This window comes from Grus americana, chromosome 20, assembly GCF_028858705.1.
Source record: "Grus americana isolate bGruAme1 chromosome 20, bGruAme1.mat, whole genome shotgun sequence".
Taxonomy (NCBI): Eukaryota; Metazoa; Chordata; class Aves; order Gruiformes; family Gruidae; genus Grus; species Grus americana.
In genome coordinates, this window is record NC_072871.1 from 2005752 (window position 1) to 2026375 (window position 20624).

Genomic DNA, 20624 nt, shown 5'->3' on the forward strand with positions numbered 1-20624 from the left:
AATCCAAAATCTCAGTACCATTTAAGTATCAAAGGCAGCTGGGATGGATCCAGATCCCACTTGCTCAAGATTTCATACAAGGCCATAATAACCAGGAAAGACAGCTTTTTCTCCAGGATGTGATGCCATCTCTTCAGAGTAACATAAAAAATGAATACTGCCCTCTTTCTGATTAAAAAGAGAGGATGGAGACTGTCTTGCCTGTGTTCTGCTGTCTAGGAAAGTACATTCAGCATAAATTCTCACTGAGGCGTACTCAACAGCATTAGCAAGCTTCTGCGCTCATGGAGCCCTAGAAAACCAGCGCGAAAATGGAGCAGGGGGAGACACTGCAGGGCTTAGTGGGAGGTTCGCTGCTACAAGTGTGGCTTGTATTTAATGCAGATACAGGTGTTTTGCTTTTTTTCAGCCAGGGCCAGAAAGCAAAGGACTGCGCATCAGTGACAAAGATCTATTTCCGCACTTTGTTAGAAATCATGAGCCTTTGTAGCTGGTGTTTCTCACTGCTTGTGGTTGTGCTTCAGCCCTCACTGCCTTTAATGTTTGGGAAGCTGTTCTGTAATGTGTAGGTGAGAAATCGTTGCCACCCCCAGTGTTCTCAGTGACAGCAAGAAAATGGAAATACTCTGTTAAGACTTCCAATGTCTATCTCCACAATGCTAGCAGGATCGCACCCAGTGGAGCAGGGGATAGTACCCTGGGGGTACTAAACCTTTGCTCCTGTGATTGAGCCTCCAGAGGTTTCCCTGGGAGATTTAACCACCTAAAGATCTACAGGTTAGGAGGCATTTCAAATTATTCATGCAACTTTTTTTTTTGCTAATTCTATTCCAGTCAACCAGTACTTCTGTTCTTAGCTACATGCAGATCCACAGGAAATGACAATTCTATTTTAAATATTTTTGCATTTTTTAAATTAAAGTAAAATGCCAGTATTTCTAAGCTCTCTGTGAGGAGGAACTCAGCCAAGCTGCCAGGAATCTCCATGGAGAGCTGCTGGAGCTGCTGACCATCTTAGCCCTGCGACTTCTAATGCCGTGGCAGCCCAGCAACCTAATTAGCACGTACCAGAAGGTGAGCTGGCAAGTAACAAGGCAGGTTTCTGCCAGAACCTTGTCTCACACGAAGCATTCCTTCAAAGGCAAGCCATCTGTACAAAACACTGAGGATTTGGCAAATTCTGGGAGAAAAAGAAATTGCACATTCCGTGGTCCTGCCTGAGCAAAATGTGTTTTTAAATGTCATTGGTTTAGTGGACAGCCTGCACAGAGACCCTGCTGCAGATTCCTGGGGCAGGGGAGCGGGGAGCAGTTGGAAAGCAATTGGGGTAGCAGAGAAGGGAACAGCTCGACCGAGGTGGGGAGGTGCATGGCTCCCATGTCATGTTTTCATTGAAGGCATCTGTTTTATCTGGTATTTGATTTCTTTGGAAGCTCTCCTCAGCCCTTGCTGCAAGTGACAAGTTAAGGAGGTTTCACCTCATTTAGGGGCTTCTGAATTTCTCACCTGTAAGTTTGCTGTATCGATGAATGGCTGTAACAGGGATACCAGAAAACATGAGGGACTGCAATTACCAGGCCAAAGTCCCTGGGTATAATCCAGAGAAAAGCATGTCAGTGAAGTTAAAACTAACTTGGAAATTGCATTTCTGTTTTGTCGAACTATATATTATTTATTTATTAACTTTTTTTTGTAGTAGAGGTGTTTTAACTACCTGTACCGCTTTTGGCATGGAAACTTTTTACTGTGAATACAATTGAGCAGAGTGGGGAGATACCTTCTTTAACTTTTGAATATTGCATTCTGCTTTTGCTGAACTATGGCTCTGTGCGCTCTGGGTAACATAGAGATGACTCGTCCCCTCGGCAGGCAGGCAGACAAGGGCTGTCATTCTTCTCTTGATACCTAACCAGCAAGATAGCAGTCTGTGTCTCTGAAATATCATCCCAGTCTGAACTGAGCCCAGTACCTGGGGCTGGGACAATGTTAGGGCTGGCAGGAGCCCAAGCAAAAATCACAGAACTAATTCTGTTTATACAGGTAAAAATCTGAAGCCCTGAGTTCAGGAGAGGGACACAGCAGAACAAATGTGGGTGGAAGCCTGCCTCCAGAACCGAAAAGCTTTTGGTGTTGGGGTTGTTCCAGGTTTATGGTAAAACTGAAGTATGATGTGGGTATGGGCAGACCTTTTGTCATTCCAGTCTTTCTGATTGTTACTTCTGAGGATAAACCATACTTTGTTTTCTAGAAATTATTGCTCCTGAGAGATTGAAGTTTTTGAAGGTGAGGGACTGCTTCCAGAGACTGGTGTGTGAGATGTGCAGCTGTGGGATTCCTGCTTGAGAGAAACAGGGACAGCTGAGTGGGATCAAGCCACAGGTCCATCCAGGACAGTATCTTGTCACTAATGATCAGCAGCAGTTGCCAAAGAAGAACAAGGCAAACATACACTGGCGTGGCAGGTGGTTCAGGCAATTCTTTGGCCAGAAGCAAGTAACTTTTTGTTTTGTAGCCCCAATGGGGTATTTTGAATTTATCTAATCACCTTTTGCAGCCAAGTAAACTCCTGTCATGATGAGTCCCACAGTTTAATCACAAGCTGTGTGGAGGAAGAGCTTCCATTTGGTTTGATGATTTCCACTGAGCTGCTCAGAAGGCGGCCATGAGCCTGTGCCTTCAACACTTAACAAGTCTTAAACATTGTCAGTGATTACCACAAAACAGAAAGTAATGCTAAACCAGATTTTACTAGATGTAAGGCTCAGTATTAATTGTCAGTTTACATCTCCCTCATGTTTAAAACCAGCGAACTTTGAACACTGTTCCCGTAAAGTTTCCCTCATTCAGGTCCACAGCTCTACTGCTGTACATTGTCCAGTGATAAGCCCTATAGGTATCGCTGCCTTTTACTCACGATATCTGTTTCTCTGGAGAATTTCCACCACAAAGGGGTGACTAATTTGATCACAAGGTGCACATATGGTAACACCCCCTGCTGTGAACAAAAATAAGCTTTCCTTCACAGAAAAGTTGATTTGATCATTCCTCTGTGTCTCTCAAACCTCCTCTTCTTCGTTCCCAGTGCAGCTCTCTTCCTATTGGGGGTTATTCTTTCTCCCTCTTGTTTCCAAAAGAGCCTTCATCCATACTCCATGCTAGTGCCCATCTCCCTGCATAGAGGCTACCTTCCACTAATGCCATGGCTTCTTAAATCTCTGATTAGAGCTGCTTTCCCATCCCACACCTAGACATCTTCCGTACTGCAGTGTGCCTTTCCTCAGTGTCCACATCAGGAGTCTCCTTGACAAGTTTCTAGACAAGCCTGCTTGCTAATTTATTTGATTTGTGGTGGGATCAGCTACTAGCCGTGTCAGAGATTTCCTAAGGCTCCAGGCACTGTTCTGCCAGCCTCCCTCTTGTGACTAATCCCTGTCATTACACACTCAGGGGAGCAACAGCTTATGCTCTGCGTTTATCTGACTTGAACAGGAGATCTAAAATCACCCTACTGCAAGAAGGCTCTGAATATCTCATATCGAGGGCATGGTGGAAACCAGGTCAAAGACACCTCTTCTGCCTGCTCTCCATGGTGTGCGAGTACACAGTGATGTTTGCACTTGCAAAACATCAAAACACTTTGACTTGCCTGTGTTTGATGGCATTTTTAAAGGACTTTTATATTGAGAGCTGTGGCAAAAATAGGGGGTTTACTGATCCCAGTATTCTTTTGGGCTTGTTCTTTTGATAGCATTTCCATCTACTTCACTGTGTTCTGAATTAGCTCTTGAAGTGGGAGTGACAGTCCCTGAGGTAGGATATAAACATCATACGGCTTCCTACTTCTCTGGAAGATATTCAGATACATGATCATGGGCATGGTATAAAAACAAAATCAAAATGTAGTGATCGATCTCTAAATCCAGCCATCCTAAAAGGCATTCCTCTCGTGTTCTGCTGGATTTGCTCCACTAATAATTGTGGATTACAAATTATTTCATTATTATAACAGCCCCAAACAACTGAAATGAGCTCAAGTGCTGCAGCGCCTGGTGCTGTGTGTTGTTTCTACACTTGCTATTCCAGAGGCCTTCCCTTAACCACTGAACTGGATATCTCCACAGGCAGAACTACCTCAAGGAGAGGAGAAGTTACAATCACCGCATTACTAATGGGAAGCTGCAGATCAGCCATTATGACAAGTTTTACAAAGCCCTTGAAGCATGCATGACCTTCTCACGACTTGCCGAATAAGCTAGGAAGTCTGTGACAGCGCCTGGTAGAGAGTCCAGCTCTGTGAGATCCCGGTGAACTTATTCATCCACTAGCGTCCTGTGGAATACCTGAATCTCAAAACGCAGCACATCCACAGCCACGGGTACAGCCAGGTACTGACAGAGAGGTTAGGACTCAGCTTAGGTGTTTCTCCTACAACTGCAGGGAGCCGGGGTGCATCAGAATGGGAAGAAAGAAACAACTCTGGTCCTTTGGTGGTGCACTTTGTACTGCAGAACAGGACTGCAGGCAATAAAGCCTTATTTCTCTCAATTTTTATGGGAATTCATTGGTACAACCCAGGTGGGATGTACTGGTTGTTCATCCATGATGCTTTGGAAATGGTATAAACTGGAAGAAAGACAGGAACTAATATGGTCCTACAACATGCTGAAATGACATTTTGGCCACTCTAGCCAGCAGCAGGTCAGCTAACCTATTGTGTTTCTGTAGCTAAAATACAGAAACTGCTTTCTGGTGTCAATATTTATATTTAATACTTTTGATTTCTTTCTTATTGATACTTGCTGACAGCAGCAGAACTGCGATTTCATGTGAGCAGACATTATCTGCCAGAACAGCTCTCCCATGGTTCAGCCTGAGTGAGGAGCGAGGGAGCTATGTATAAAGAATTTATGGACAGTTAGAAAATCCTCATTATTAATCATTTCCACAATTGCACTGTAACCAAAGGGCTGCAAGCATCTTCGTTTCAAAGTGAGTGAGTTAATCTAGAATCTCCTTTTAAGTGGATTTCTGCTGTCCACGTAATCTGGGGATTAATTCTGCAAATTTACGTAGTGCAGACATGAAGGGGCTGCTTCTATAGAGAGCTGGGAGAAAGGAATATGTTACTTTTATTAGTTTCCATTCTTCTCATAGCTTCCAATTTTTTTTTGTCTTTTTTATAACTAAAAACACACTTCAGGGCTTTTAAAATACCAAGCTAGATCATTGTCTAGTAAATACATCTATAAGTAGTTGGGGGTTTTTTCCGCCAGATAGAAAGAGAATGATCTGCACCATCAGTACTGCCTATTCCAAGCCCAGTTCACCTGGTAACTCTCGCTGCTGGGGGCTGTGGCTTGGGACGGGCAGCACAGTCATATGAGAACAGATCCGCATGCCCCTGCCTGCCCCCATGACCTGCCTACAGGAGGAGACAGTGGTGGCAGCATTTGGAAGGAGTGATGGGAAAGGAGGGAGTGGAGCTGCTGCCTGCAGTATGTGGACCACCATGGGAAGAACTTCAACCATGGAAATGTCTCACTGTGCCTTTGCTAAGAACAGCAGCTTTTAGCTCAAGAGTTTAGGATCTGCTCTAAATCAAGTGGTTGTGGGTTGTTTTTGCATCGCAGAGCAGTGGTTCGAGGTCAAATGGTGGGTCAAGTGTCATGGATTTAATGGGGGAAGTTAGGCCATCTGTATGTGCCATCACTCACTACAGCTCAGTGGCGTGTGGGGAGAAATGCTGAGCTTCTTGCCTAATTGCTCACTTCTTACCTGCATGGAAGTCCCAAAGCTTCTGAACAAGAGCTTAGGGAAGTTCCAACCAATGTCCTTTCTCTTGGACCCTGTGATCTAGTATTCACAATCAAGAAGGTGTCATGACTGAGCAGGCCAGAACACCTGGAGTGCCGGGGTTCCTACCACCTCCCAGGCTTCTTTCCATTTCTGGCAGTGCTAGGATTCCTCTTGGGCAGGTTGCAAATCCCACGGTTCTCCTATGTGCTGACAGATCCCACAGCCAGAGGTCTGTTGAATGATTAAATTTCCAGATGCGGGAGGAATGAAGTCTCAGGAATTTCCCTGACATCACTGACTCCCTGATAACCTCCTTCTTTTTTTTTTCTTTCTTTCCCTATGCAGGCTTGCCTGAATCCCTCCTACCTTCTTCAGATGGTTTGAGCAAAGAACACATCAAAGGTATAAACACATCTCTCATCAACTAAATACCAGCAGCCAGGTTATCTGAAGTCATTTGCTGCCTGCCTGCCACCGGGAAGAAAGTGCCTTCAGGGGTTCTCATTGTGTACCCCGAAAGTACACAGCATAGCAGGTCTTGAGTAAACAGAGGCAAAATCAGCATCCCCCAACCTCCTCACTGAAACACTTTGTATTCACAATAAAACCCCCGCTTTGATCTCTTGCCAAGAATAACACAGACAGTCTATTAAAACATCTTTAATAACATGATATAATTAAAAATATCTAACATGCAGCTCAAAGAAATGAATATGAAGCTTGTTTAAATCTGTTTCCATGCCCCTCCAAACTTGACTGACAGGTTCCAAACCTTCATTAATTGACCTGAAAATTGATGAATACCCCAATATTATGGGGGAGGGGGTGTGTCCTACATATGCATTGGGAGCACAAGAGATCAATAATCAGATTTGAAAGGATTCAGCTGCCATGGTCGCTTTAAAAATCCTGCAAGGCACATCACTGCATCTGCGAGCATTTAAATTTCTGTTTAAAGTGGTCTGCAATGAGTTGGAGACACTTGTCCCTTGTGCAGCCTGTGTGTTTAGGTCTCCAAAGCAATTGGAGAATTCAACTCTCAATGCTTCAGTCAAAGGACAGTGTTTGTCTGAATCCATCCCTTTTCTTCACAATAACACAGGGAATTTGTACAGCACTTCATCTTTTAGATGAGCAGACCAGACCAGAGGAGCTGGAATGACTGCCAAGTCCCAGAGGAATCCTGAGTATTAGATTGTAAAGTAACTCTGTTCACAGTCTAATATGAAAGTGATTGGACTGACAATTAGGAAAGCTGCTGTTTATGGGCCTGCTCATGTCTAAAGGACAATATTGGATGAGATACTTCACTTTCAGAGTCAGTGAGACAAGCAGGTCAGTGCAAATGAATGAACTGGTGAACTTCAGCCCAGCATGCACCCGATTTTAGTAGATGTGTAATGAAATGTGTTCATTTAAGTCCTGGTTAAAGAGTTTAAATTGGCAATTTTAACCCTGCATTGCCATGACTCAGCTGAGAGACAGGAACTGAGCTGCGCATCGGTGCCCTTTGTTTCTCCTTTGATGCTCTGCACATTTTGTAGAGACCAAGACTAAAAAAGCATTGCTTTTGGTCAGCAGGAGCATTTACTGGAAGGGATGTCACTGAGATGGAAGAACAGACAGATCAGTAGTAGCAGGCAGAAAATACCTGCTTTTCCCCTAGAACATGGGAGCAAGTTGGCTGTTATATTCTGACTATATTTTAATGCTGTTCCAGTCTTCACTAGTGGCAATACTGCAAGTATCATCTCTCTTGTTGGCACAGAAGAGGACAGAGCACCTTTTTCAGACACCACCTCTCCTGATTAGACAGGATTATTCACTATTAACTTTACAATAGCTCAGGGCCTGCCTGCTCAGAGGCATCATTTCATTAGGCTGACACCAATGATCTCAGCTGCAGCCCAAGCAAGATCTGTGCAGGCTGCTCTCTCATTTGGAGAACGAATAGCTTGCCATCCACCAGGAATCATGGGCTTCCTGTGGAGTCTCAAAATACAGTAGTGCAGGTGCTGGGAAGTTGAAATAAGGCACTGGGGCTCTGTGAGTCCTGCAGGAAAATCACTTGCATCCTCCAGTGACTTACACCTGTGTGATTTCTGTTTGTACCCTATTAACTGCCCTCTGGCAAGAGTATCGAGTCCCAGAATAACTATCAGTTGTCATCAAAAACGCTGCTGTTCCTGTTACTGAAGCTGTTTTCCTTGACCATCACCCGGTATGAGATGCGCATGAAAGAGCCAGTGAGCAGCACGACAAAGAGGATAAGGAGCAATGACCAGACCCCTGGTTCAATCCCCTTGAGGAAGCTTGGGCTGCCCTGGGGGATGGTGGTGGTCAGATTCAGCAGGTACCCAAGAGTCCAGCCAGACGATCTGTCACCCATCTATTGAAACAGAAAGGAGAGGTCAGAAGAGAAGGAGACAGCCTAGACCCCCACTGTGTTCCTGCGCACACACCTAAGGCATATATACTTTATTTGAGACTGATCCAAGGACTGGGCTTAGACACAAGGACCTCTTCTGGTCTCAGTGCACTAATAGGCCATAGTTGCCCTGACCAGCCTCACCTGGGGCTTCCACCCACCCCTCTGCCCGTGGCCATGGGAGCTCCATTTAAGCTTTGGCCTAGGCAGCTACCTTTCTTGAGCTGTGCTGTAGGTGTGTGCTGTCCCTTCTCCTGCAATTACTGACTGGTTCTCCCAGATGGACCTCAGGTCTACGTGGTGGATAGTTCTGCCTCTGGTCCTGCTGCCTGGCTGAACCTCAGGCCTATGTTGTAGGTGGCTTGGCTCTGGCTTTCCCAGCTGGGCTCCTGGGATGGACCCTGGACCTACTTTATCACCTTGCCTGAGTCTGATGATCCCAACGTGGCTGACTGAACTGCTATCACTGATGTGGCCCTGCTCAGTGGGACTGTGCCTTTGCTGGTAAGTTGAGAAGAGGCCTGGGAATAGGCTTTCTTTTATTTTGTGAAGGGGAGGACCTGAATCAAATCCCCCTTTCCTTAGGGGCTCCACATCCTGTAGCAATTTCAGACCTTATAAGTCAGTTATAAACCCTCACTAATATAAGGTGATTGCAAAGATGTAGGACATATCTCTTAGCTCAGGAAATATTATCACCAATTTGTCCTTAGCATTTAGTGGTGACCATTCCCTATTGGGCATAGACTCTTAAAGATGGTATTGCTCCAGATATGGTTTTTCAGTGGGGACAAGTGTAATCTCTAGTTTTCTGACACTGGTTTTCTTGCTTATCACGATTGTGAATTTATTTTGCAAAAACATCTTTCTGGAGAAACCTAGCTGGTTAGGGCTTGTAGGAGTGAGGACAGGCTGGCTTTGCTGAAACCAACCCTCTCTTGTAATTGGAAATACCATGCTGTAGGTAACTGACCTTCTGGAATGCAGTCCAAACAGACCTGTCAAAGTCAACTGTGTATCCCTTTGTACTGAGATGAAAGATGAAGGTGGACACGACGCAGTAATCAGCAAGTGTATCCAGGCTTGTTTGGGACTCCTTGACTAGCTGGTGTCATTTCCAAAAGAAGATGGGGGGGGAGGGGAATAAAAGAAGTAAACATTCAGTAGTTGAATTTCAGGCCTGCTATGACCTCTCCTTTCCTGCTCTGGGACACGAGGAGGGGTTTGTGTCCTATGCAGACTGAAACTGTGTTTCCCGCACCTACAGGACTGTGGTCTGGGAATCAGGGTCATCTCTTGGTGCCTTTGTTCCCATCTTATTAAAGACCAGGCAGTTCCAAGATCAGCAGGACTGGCAGGCAGGTCTCCTACAGCTGCCTTGCAGGTGAACTGCTTGGTATGATTCTCTGCTCTCTAATTAGCTTGAGCTAATGCTGCAGCCTCTCTCTCAATAGGAGCACTAACTAGATCTTTCTCCTCTATGCAGAAGAGAAAGCTTTAGGGAACTGCTTATGGGCTTTGCTACCCCTGTAGAAATTGTCCAATTGGAATGTTACTGTGGATGCTCAGTCAGTGTAGGCGCAAATGAGGGCGACCTCATAAGCCACCAACTGAGGGAAAGAACTTGCAAATTCCCCCGGCTTGGTTTCCATGGGCACTGGTGAAGTGGGAAAGCCCCTGGAGTCTGAGCGGACATGTTCCTTGCACTTAAGGAGAGGAGGATAACAGGAAGACCAAGGTGATGTACAGGACTGAGTAGACAGCCTTCCTGTTTACTCCTTAATATGCAGTAAAAGGTACTTGTGGCTTTTCATTTAATTAAGTCCAGGTGTTGCCAGCAGCAGCAGCTGGGATTTGAGAGGAAGGAAAATAAGTGGAGCCTGTTTCCTCAAAGTAAAAAAACCAAAACAAAACCATCAAAAAACCCCAAACCCAGCCAAACAAAAAAAACCCTACAAAAAGCCAAAACCAAAAAACCAGGCAAATCCAAGTTTTTCCTTGAGGGAGCCAGTAAGTTACAGCTCTGTCAGTCTGCGCCGCATGGGCTTTTACAGCAGACTGTTCCTTGCTTCCCTCTCTCCCTGCACACAGTTATTCCAGTTACCTCTTTGACGGACATTCCACAAAGCCTGTAGACTGCCTGACCCAAGTCAGGAGAGGGTATGGTTTTTCTCACGAAGTCAATGGCTTCAGAAATCACCTACAACGGCAGCAGAAATAATCATCAGGTTGGACCGTGCTCTGCATCCTTGCGCTGCGTACAGTGCCTATAGGAAAGGAAGTGGCAGTAACTGTGGGGCACATTGCCAGCATGCCCTTTCTGTGTACTTGTGTTGGTGGTCAGAGGGTCTCTGATGTGCGCAAGGAAAACAAGTAGATCTGTTACTGTCCAGAGATAGAAACGGGACTGCTTCTAGCTTGCCTGCAGCAGTCTTCCTGACCTGTCTGCCGAAGCAGGCAGGGCCTTATGCTCCTTGGCACAGTGTCCGTGGGAGGCTCTCAGGAGCTGGGAAGACTTCTGAATTTCTTCCCTCTGCATTCCTTCACTGAAATGCACTCAGCTTCTCCTAGGATCTTGAGATGGTCCTGGCTTAATGTCCCAGAGACTCTGGACACCAGATCCAGGATCTCAGGTATAAGCATGCTTGTGGTGGAGCATGCCCAGATGTTTGCTCAGAGTGACAGAGGATCTTCAGCTTTACCATGTCCTTGGTGTGGGAAGACCTGCTCAGAATGCACCTCCTGACTTCCTGATTCTTGCTGGCTCATGTGAGCTCCTTTACGGCTCTGGAGCCCCAAAGTTTGTCTCACAAGCAGACGTTGATGAGACATGGATGAAGAAAGCCCTACCGCAGTCATTGGTGGGAAGCCTGTGATCCATATTGGAACAGCTGTGTGCACGTGAGGGGGAGAGGGCAGGAGTGCATGTGTACAGCATTAGCACTGTGTATGGAGCATTAGCCAGAGCACTGGCCCTCTTGGCTAGCAGAGGGCACAGCGTGGCTGTTGCAACTGTATGTATTAACGACCAAACCAGTCCCATTTCATGGGTTCTCCATACCAGTTGTCTACCCCAGTGTAAATGAGAACCCACCAGAAACCTGGTCCAGAGGGGCTTGAAAATATTGCTGAAGGAATGCTTGAAGAAGCTGCAGGAAGAGGAAGAGTTGAGCAGGCTTTGCACAAGTCTCATGCAGGCGGTGGGATTGCTGGAGCCAGTGATGTTGAAGACTTCATCAGGGTTGGGGATGTCCGATGTGTCATCACTGACAGCACAAGGCCCAGCATGCACTGAATGCCACTGCAATTCCCGGGAGTAGGTGAGGGGCCAGCAGGGATTAGACACGGTCTTGGCACTTCTCTGTTCCTAGAGAGGCAGAATAAAACAGGGGTGCGGGCAGCAAGAGAGGAGATTGGCATCCCAGGGCTTCACAAAAGAAGACAAAATGCAACACAATGAAGAACAGTTTTTCTCTGGCACCACAATGTTGTAAATGAGCAATCAGGCTGCAAAAGGTTTGCCAAACCTTATCTCAGCTAGCCATCTGCAAGGCCCAGGCTGCTGCGGCAGGCTCCCAGCCAGGGTAAGCTGCAATGCCTGGACCTGTGGTGAGAGGCCGAGGAGTCCCAGCCCTACCTACTCTCCCCTAGGCCAGAAATAAAATTTCAATGATTCCTGCACTCTTTCTAGTTGCAAGAAAGAGGCTGTTCTGGTCTGCCTTCCAAATGGCTCAAGCCCTTGAGAATCAGTGTTTCTCATCTCTAGGAATTCCCCAATACAGCTGGGGTGAAGTGGGTGTCCATGTGGGACATTCGGGTCTCAAATAAGGGCAGGGGTGGTTTATAGGGAGGCAAATGGATGGGCAGTGAGCAGTTTATTTCTGAGAAATTCAGTTTTGGTGGAGACTTTGCATCAGATCCTGCCACATCCCCGTTCAAGTGAAATAAAGTTTGGATGAACCAAAACAGCTGTATGTTTTCAAAATGAAATATTGTTCTTTTGAAGACTGCTCCAAGGTTAAAGTCAGCAAAGGACAGAAATATCCCAAATGAAAGGTCCCAGTTGGTTCCTGGGTACTGTTGCTTAGGCTCCCCCTCTAGGATGGAGGAGCAGTTCAGAGGAAACAAGGGAAATTTTTGCCTTGCTCCACCCTAAGGTGATCTTCTGGAGTGCAACTTTGTGCCTGTGTGTGTTAAGTAAGAAGCCAAATAGAGCCTGCAAGTAGGAAACTCTGGAATGGGTGAGCTGTGTGCCTGCTTGGAGGACATTGATTTAGGCATAGAGAGTACATTTGACAAGCGCACTGGGCTTTTTTAGATATATGTAAATGCCTTCTATTAAAGACAGTGATTGACATTTTGCCCATTAGCAGCTATGCCTTATGCAACAGTCGTTCAGTGCAGAGGGTTGATATTGTATCCAAGAACCTTGCAAATGCCCTTCTCAGGCAGATACTCACTTGAATGAGCATAGAGAGCAGCCTGTTGCGGAGCTGGTCCGTGCCATGGCAGTGGCAGTGATGAGTGTACACATTGTGCGTCTGTCCATACAGCTGCAGCCTCACTCCCTCTTTTGGTGCCTGGGTCCCTTCTTCCACCTTGGAAGTGAGCTGTGCTGAGGTTCCTCCCACGGACAGAACTCCTGCCAACCCCTTCTCAGGGGGGACCAACTGTCCTCGCCAGTCGTACTGATCCGAAAAGAACCACAGAGGTCAGTTCTTAAGACTTCTACATCTGGGTCACAGTCAGATGCAAGTATTACACAGAGAGAGAAAGCAGCTCTGGTGCAGTACAGCCCAACTTTTTTTTTTTTTTTTTGTTGCCCACAGGACATGAGGATGCTGAACTGGTGGCTTTGGAGGGAACAGAGGAGCCATTGTACAAGCACTGCCATCTGTGCAGAGAGCTCCCCACAGCCAGCGAGAGCAAACAGGGCACACAGCCCTGGATGGCTGTTCAAGGAACTGGTCTTGGCAGGTAGGAGCAGGGGAGAGAGGAGAGGGGGTGGTGGTGGGGAATGGGAAGGAGGTTTCCAGGTGGGCAAATATGGGCTTCAAGTGCTGCCTTGATGCTGAAGTGATCTTCCTGTTGAAAGAACCCTGTGGTTTCATCTCCTGCAGTCTTGCAGAACTGATTTTGACTGAAGTTAGCAGTACAGGCAGGAAAGTTTACAGGGTGTAAGCGCTCTGTCCCTGGCTAGGGGAGGCTGTGTTGCTGCCAACAGGGCCAGCAGTTTCTGAACAAGTGCATGCTTGCTGCTGGTTATCAGAACTGCCTTTCACTTCCCTGATGTGGAATAGCTCGGAGTAATCCACCTTCTCTTGCCCTTTGAGTTCTTCTTGAGACCCTTTGGCTTGAGAAGCCATGAGTAGAGCAAGGACACTTAAATGTATTCTTTTTGTTTAGCAACTGCCTTCTGAATCCAGACCAGGCCTCTGTGCTGGGGACACCCAGCTATACTCTTGCTAGCTTCTCAGTGAGAGGAAATTTGATGGCCTTTTCCTTTGGCAGCAAAAGACTCTGCTTCTCTGTCCACCATCCACAGGATGTCCCGTGGGACAGCTGGACTCCAGTGGCAATCCCACAGCACCCCACAGACATAGCAGCATCGCCTGTTTGACAGTGGTGCTGAGCTAGACCTGCAGTGACTCAGGGCAGTGGAGCTTGTGCTGACACCCCAGGATCAGGCTATGCAAGGTTATCTGTGTGAGCATCCTGGCTGTTCTGTCCAGAAAGCCTCACATCTGTTAGGGCAACTGCATGACCATGTCCATGAAAAGCTATATTAGAGGTTTGGTCCTTCAGCCTAGGTTTAGCCATCTAACATTATGTCCCCCAGCCAGCTGGTACTGGATATAACCTGCCTTCTCTGAAAGACAGTGGAAGTTGTGCTTAAGCATTGTTTAAAGTACAGGGCTTTAATGATCCCTCCATGTGTCTTTGTGGCTGTTTGCTAATGAGAGTTGCTTAGCTCAGTTCTGTACTCCCCAGGCAGGGTTGTCCTTTACCTTAAAGAAGTTCTCCAGGACATAATTAACAGCAACCCAGTTGAATGCTTCCTTTTCTGGATTGGACAGGATTCGTGCCCCTTGAAAGTCAAAGGGGGATGACCTCAGGGCTGCAAGGAGATCGTCAGAGAGGGTGGGATGGGTGAGGCTAAACAAAAAAGAAAAAGAAGGCACATTTGTTACAGGACCTTGCGGAGCAGCCTGCAGTGGGGGCACAGCTGCAAGGCTACTTTGGGTAGTAGCACAGAGACACAACGACAGTCCCACTCCTGCTGCTACTTCCCTCTCCCCTCGCACAGCACTGGGGGCAAGAACAGCAGAGGGATAATTTGAGCGGTTGTGAAGCCATTCAAGAATTTAGGCGTTCGGTACTCTCTGCCCCTGAGGGATCATGTAGCCTGACCCTCTCCAGATCTTACTTTTCCACAGTGGCTAAAAAGAGATAATGGTCCCAGTAATGAGGTGACTGAGAACAGGGTCCACAAAAGCATGTACGATAAGGTGGATCTTCCCACCACCGCTCCCAACCTGCTGACAAAGCACGACCTCTGCAAGGCCATGTGGGTTATCACATAAACTGAAAACACTTCAGCTTCCAGACTGACAGATGTTTTTCCAAGCACTAATGGTGAAGGTGATTTTACAGAGATTGGTAGCAGTAGCAAGATTGTCATCCTCACGGCTGCTTGGGGGACAGTATGGAGACACAGCCATGCTGTACACCCCTCGAGTGTGTGGGGACCTGAAGAAGGTTTACCTGACTAGCAGATTAGGGATGAAACACACTGCAGAGCAAACAGGGTGAGATGCATTTACAGAATGATCCACGTGACGTGTGCTGATCTCTGGGTGTGGGTTTGCAACATTCACTCACTTCGGCTGCCTCATGTTGGTAGTTGCTCCCAAGTAGAGGGGGGTTTGGCTGTGCTGTTCTGCCGGGATCTCTTTCTGGGCCCATGTCAAACATGACTCCAAGGTCTTCCCTACTTTCTGAGGAGAATCTGAGTAGCTGGATATTCCCGGACCTGAGGACCAGGGGAAAGAATGAAATTTTATAAGGGAAAGATATGGGAGAAGTGTGAGAGCTGTTAGCTGAGAGGTTGCTGTCCTCAGGCATGGTTAAAGACAGCACCTGTCACAGGTGGAATGAGAGTTCGTCTAGGTAGCTGTCCTGGTACAGGGAGCAAAACAGCACATGGATGTAAATCCCAAATCACACACAGAGAACCCTAGCTCTGCTGCTGAGGCACCCCATAAATGACGACGTATCAGCCATGTGACTGGTGCACCAGCTGAGGCTGTCTGAGCCCACAGAGGAAGAAGTGTGGCTTTAGCCACTATAAAATATAAGCAAAAGGACACATTGCCATGCAGATAGAGCTCAGACTGATGAGTCAGCTTCTCCTCCAGCCACTTCCTCTTGTGTTGGTGGAGGTGGCTTCTGAGCCCTGCACCGGCAAGCAAGACGCCTCTGCTCTAGAGGAAGCTGGTGCTGTGCGGAGAGAAGTTGTGTGCACGCTTTGACTCCTCTTTCCCAGCAAGATTCAATGGGGTCTTAAATGCTGGTTTTGAACTGTTACCCGGAAAGAGCTTCACTTTCCCCATCCTCTGGCCCACTTGTCTTCCTGGCTGTGTGACTCCCTCACCATGAGCTTTGCTCTCCTGGGCCCTGTACAGGGCTGAGCTGCAGCTTGGCTACAGCCACTCAAAGGCTGTGACCATAATACCAAAGTCTACTTCATCTGGGAGAGGCACCTGCCTGGACCTCTTGTGCTGCTGACGCACTGTTGCAGCAGAAGGTTCAAATAAGTCTTCAAGCACTGAGCTACAGTTGCTGTTTTTAACCCAGCCAGTGAACGTGGCAGCACTCAAGGAATGTGTACAAGGTTTCAGGAAGCCCTTATTTCATCTTCTGTGTGTGGTTCGTGTTGCTTACAGTCTGCAAGGGCACAAACTTTCTTCCCTGCTTGTTGTGCAGCTGCCCTCCCACAGCACACTGCTACTGAGAGTTCAGGGTTTCCCAGCATGCTGCTATAACCAGGCTTCAACATCAAAGCAGTATTGAGAGACAGGGAAGGAAAACCCCAAGCATTAATGCATGAAACGCTTTCAGCTGACTTTGGCAGGGTCAAACAGATTCAAACTAGTAAGGAAGATTCCCAATATTCTCCAAAATGTGACACCTAAACCCAAGTTGAACTCATGCTTGTGCTGTCAAACTGCACGTAGGAGGTGTGGAGTCTTTGTACCTCTCTTGTCTGGGAGCTACACCACTAAGTGCACAGAGTACAGTCAGAAGAAGGCAGAAGATACGAAGAGTCAGCCTGCAGCCAGATTTGTCTCTGTTGCTGTTCACTGTCTTGCCTGGGTGAGAAGCTCAGGAGCCTTGGCTCTGCCACTGATCCACATGGACATCAGGACCAGCTCCATCCTCTCTGTGTGCTTCCCTGCCTGCAGCAGGCCAAAAAAACCTGTCACCTGCTCCTGCCAAGTGCTCTGACATCCAGCTGTGTGTGGCTAAATCTGCCCCTGTTAAGAAGACCCATGCTGAAAATAAGCAGCTTGTGCTTTACTATCACCACTATTTCAATGTACAGCTAGATGACACAGGAGCCAAGGAAATTGTGGCAAGGGTCCATGCCCAGATCTCTGGGTTTCCATCCATCCCATGCCAGTCCCACAGAGCACCAAGTGTGAATTTGGCACCTTACCTTGCTCAGGACAGGAACTACATTCCCTGATCAACCCGGTCTTGTTTGCGTTGGTGGTGGTCCACTGGTAGATGAACAGGATGGTGTGGGATGGGCCAGCATCCAGAACAATGCCATACTGGGAAAAAACCCAAAACATTCTAGATAAACACAACTGAATGCATGCTGCTTTGTTATTGTAGGGTTACTCAGCATTACGTAGGTGTTCTGGGTAACCCATGGGCCTGCACTGCAGTATTTGAGTTAGCTTTTTACATTCAAAGAAAGGGTGAAGCCAGAAGATGATGTGGATTTGCAGGGAACCATCTGCATTTCTGAATATACAGGAGGAGCAGCAGGAGTGGAGAAACACTAATACATCAGACCTCCAGTGACATGCTCTGTAGCTGTTCCTTAAACCAGGCAGAGGGCTTCCACTGAGACCTGAGCCACCTGGAGCTCAGGAAAAACAGGTCCTAAAGCAATGGGAGATGACACTTTACAGGCTCTCGACTGATTCTGGGACTCAAACTGCTGCTGGATTGGTTTGCTAAAGAGGTAAGAGCTTCATGCAGGAATTGGAGAGCTGTGGTTTCTTCCTGCTTCTGAGGAATCCAAGATCTGCTCCCACATCTGTTTGCCCCACTGCAGAGATGGTGCGACACAGGCTGGGTTTGCCCTGATACGTGTCAGACTTGTGGGAGCTGCAGCACGCTGGGACTAACCAGCACGTACACTGTCTAGTGCAGCAGCCCTGAGGAGGATAACATCTTGGCAGAAACAGCAGCAACGATGGTGAGGTTTCTCAACACCTTGTCCACTGACCGTTCTGTTGCCCAGCACTGAGGCGAGGGCTTTCTTTAGTCTCTTTGCAGCCCAGCGTCTGGTCTATTTGCTGCTGACTGAGCCTTGCTGAGCTGCACATCATGTGTGAGGGTAGGAAATGAGAAGCCGCTGGAGTACCCTGCAGCAGCATGGCTCTGCGGCTGTTTTGGATGTCTCCAGACCCAAAATAGCCCTGGTGCTAGCCTGCGGTCATCTCCTCTCCCCACTGTTACATGACCCCCAAGCTGGGACATCTACACAGATGGGAAAGAAACTTGTGAGATCTGGGAGGTATGTGGTAGTGCATGGTCTTGCACGGAAGTAGTTGTAGCTGTGACTGAGTGGGAAGAGAAACCTCCTCAGAGGTTGAGGTTAACACCATCAGAAGGGGTTTAGCACAAGGCAGAGCCTGGCCTCAGCCTCCGAGCGAAGCTGGCTGCCTGCTGCCTTCCTGGGAGCTCGCAGCTGCACCAGACACAGCCAGGCCAGGAGCTGGTGGGACTGGAGCTGGAGCAGAAATGCGGAAGGAGGTCCCTGCCTGAGCCTGCTGGTATCCTCCCACACGAGTGACAGCTTGTATTTCTTGCAGGACATGTTGGCTGCTACAGAAGAGGAAAAACCGAATGGTATTGGCAGAGAAACCTGGATTTTTTTTTTTTCCTCTTTCACAAAATGAGGGGCTGCTGCTGGGAGCACAAGGGAGGAGAAGGGATCACTGGTTTTCTGCTGCAGCTCAACACCAGGAAAGGGTAGAGTGCTCGCTGGGCAGAGCATGGAGCAATAAGGGTTTTTTTAATCCAATTTTGTTTCTGAGAGGAGTGTGGAGGAGGGGTAGTATCTCTAAACACACAGGTTAACCTAGTTCTGTTTGAGTAAACCATAGCGTGCCAATGATCTCACCTCAGCAGTGGTGCATCAAGAGGCAGAGCGGATGGGCATTAACCCCCTGGTCACTGGGCGGATCAGATCCCACTTCATAGAGCAGGTTGGCTCTTCGGTTAAAATCAAGAGAGGACAGAAGAGGAAAAGGCATGGAAGGTAACTTTTTTTTGAGAGATGCAGCAGTTCAGGGCCTGAACAAGAGGGACCTAGGTCTTTCCCTCCACTGACATCGCTGGTCCCTTGCCACTCTGGGGTAGCTACTGACATGGGCTGCCTCTCCTCAGCCTGTGGCAAGCATCTCTGCCGGATGATATCCAGCTGTATTTCGCTGACCAGCCAAAGGGGTTGGCTTGTTTTTGATTTGAAAAGCTACAGCATGTTGAAGGATACAAACCCTTCTTCACAGTCTTGTTCTAGTCCCTTCCTCAGTTTGTTGTTTCGGGCTAGTAACTAAGTCAGTAGTGCAATGAATGTAAAAAGCAACAAAACACATCGGGTTTTAGTTTGAATGCTTGGCTTGCACAAGGAAACAAGCAAGTTCTCCTTAAGAAGCAGCCCCACAGGTGAAGAGAAGGTCCTTTGCTTACTGCCCTACTTGACCCCCGGCTTGGCCACCCCTTGGGCAGCCAGATGCCCTTACCTTGATCCTGGGAGGGGTGATGGGCACATCTTGAGTGGAGACGCAAAGGAGCACAATGCCCGTCAGTCCCGCTACAATCACCAGCCAAGGGGGAAGGAGTTCACGCCAAGACATGAGGCGCTTTCTCCTTTAACAAAGAGTCAAAAGAGGAAGCAGCGGAGCAGCAAACTGACAGTGGCTGCTTTTTACAACCTTTAAAAAGAGGAGAAAGGCGGGGCTGGGGCCAGGCTCTGACTTCAGCCCAGCCACAAGGAGTGCGTGGGCCAGGCTACGATGCATCAAGCAGTTCTCCCTTCCATCGCTCCACGCAATAAATAAAATGACAGCTTCATTCCTGTTCCAGTGCTAGCTTTGCAAAGGCATTGGTGCAACCTCGAAACTGCCCCAGGCGACGGGGGTTGAGGTAAACAGAAATGTGGGGTTAAGTCAGCTGTGTAATAAGCAGAAAGCAGGCAAAACTCATCTGTTTGGTATTCTGTGCCTGGCAGTGCTAGCTGCCAAAATTAGAAGTGGGGAAACTCCTTGACGCTGGGTTTACTTTATATCTGAGGGCTCCAGGGTGGACCTGGGATGCTTCCCTATTGGGTTCCTTCAGACTGCTCCTGTCTCCTCGTTCGCTCTCAGAGAGCACCTGGGACAGGAAAACATCTGCATGTTTGGGTTTCCACCCCCAGGAGACTCTGGCTGGTTTGGTCTTTGCTGTGAGGGGCAGATGGCGGGGGCTGCTCCTGTCTTTTTCCCCCAGGAGTCCAGAGTCAGTGTAGGTATCTGTATTCCCCTTCCCAACAGCCTCCCCATGAAAGATAGTCACCCCCCAGACTTTACAAAACATGTGCCTGCTTTCTCCTTTCTGGTGCCACAAAGACGCGTCCCTGAAACCAGAATTTCTGAAGAAAAATATCTTAGTCCCAGGAGTGGTGCTTCTTTCGGGCTGTCCCCATCTGTTTCCCAGTGACTGGGTCTAGGAATAAAAGTGCAACTCCTTTAAAGAAATGTTTTTGTTTGTGTGGGCTGGACCATTTATTGGTGAGGTCATCTTGTTCCCACCAGGGGACTTCACCAGCCAGGCCTCTGTGTGCAGAGCTAAAGGAATGACACCTTCTTGGTCTTGCAGGGTATTTGAAGATGCATCTCTCTGTCTTAGAGTTGTTTTAAGTGAAGTGCCAGAATTCCCTCACCTTCCTGCAGACTTTAGACTCCAGTTCAAATTATGCTGGTCAGCAGCTAGAACGCATCCGCAGATGTCCTGTAGTGACAGGACAAGGGGCAAAGGTTTTAAACTGAAAGAAGGTAAGTTTAGATTGCACATAAGGAAGAAATTTTTTACGATGAGGGAACAAGTTGCCCTGAGAAGC

General features: G+C 47.7%; 1 protein-coding gene across 2 annotated transcripts; it reads right to left on the minus strand.

Moving 5' to 3' along the window:
• Positions 1 to 6496: 6496 nt before the first annotated feature.
• On the minus strand, positions 6497 to 19417 carry LOC129215582 (ectonucleoside triphosphate diphosphohydrolase 2-like). Of its 2 annotated transcripts, XM_054848986.1 has the most exons (9): positions 19270 to 19417; positions 16944 to 17061; positions 15107 to 15257; positions 14233 to 14380; positions 12685 to 12912; positions 11319 to 11591; positions 10329 to 10424; positions 9198 to 9329; positions 6497 to 8185 (listed from the first exon to the last, which is right to left on the minus strand). In XM_054848986.1, exons 1-9 carry the CDS (start codon positions 19381 to 19383, stop codon positions 7955 to 7957), a joined length of 1491 nt encoding a protein of 496 aa, XP_054704961.1. In that variant the 5' UTR covers positions 19384 to 19417; the 3' UTR covers positions 6497 to 7954. The 2 variants fall into 2 exon arrangements, with proteins under 2 accessions (XP_054704961.1, XP_054704962.1); XM_054848987.1 differs by lacking the exon at positions 9198 to 9329.
• Positions 19418 to 20624: the final 1207 nt, after the last annotated feature.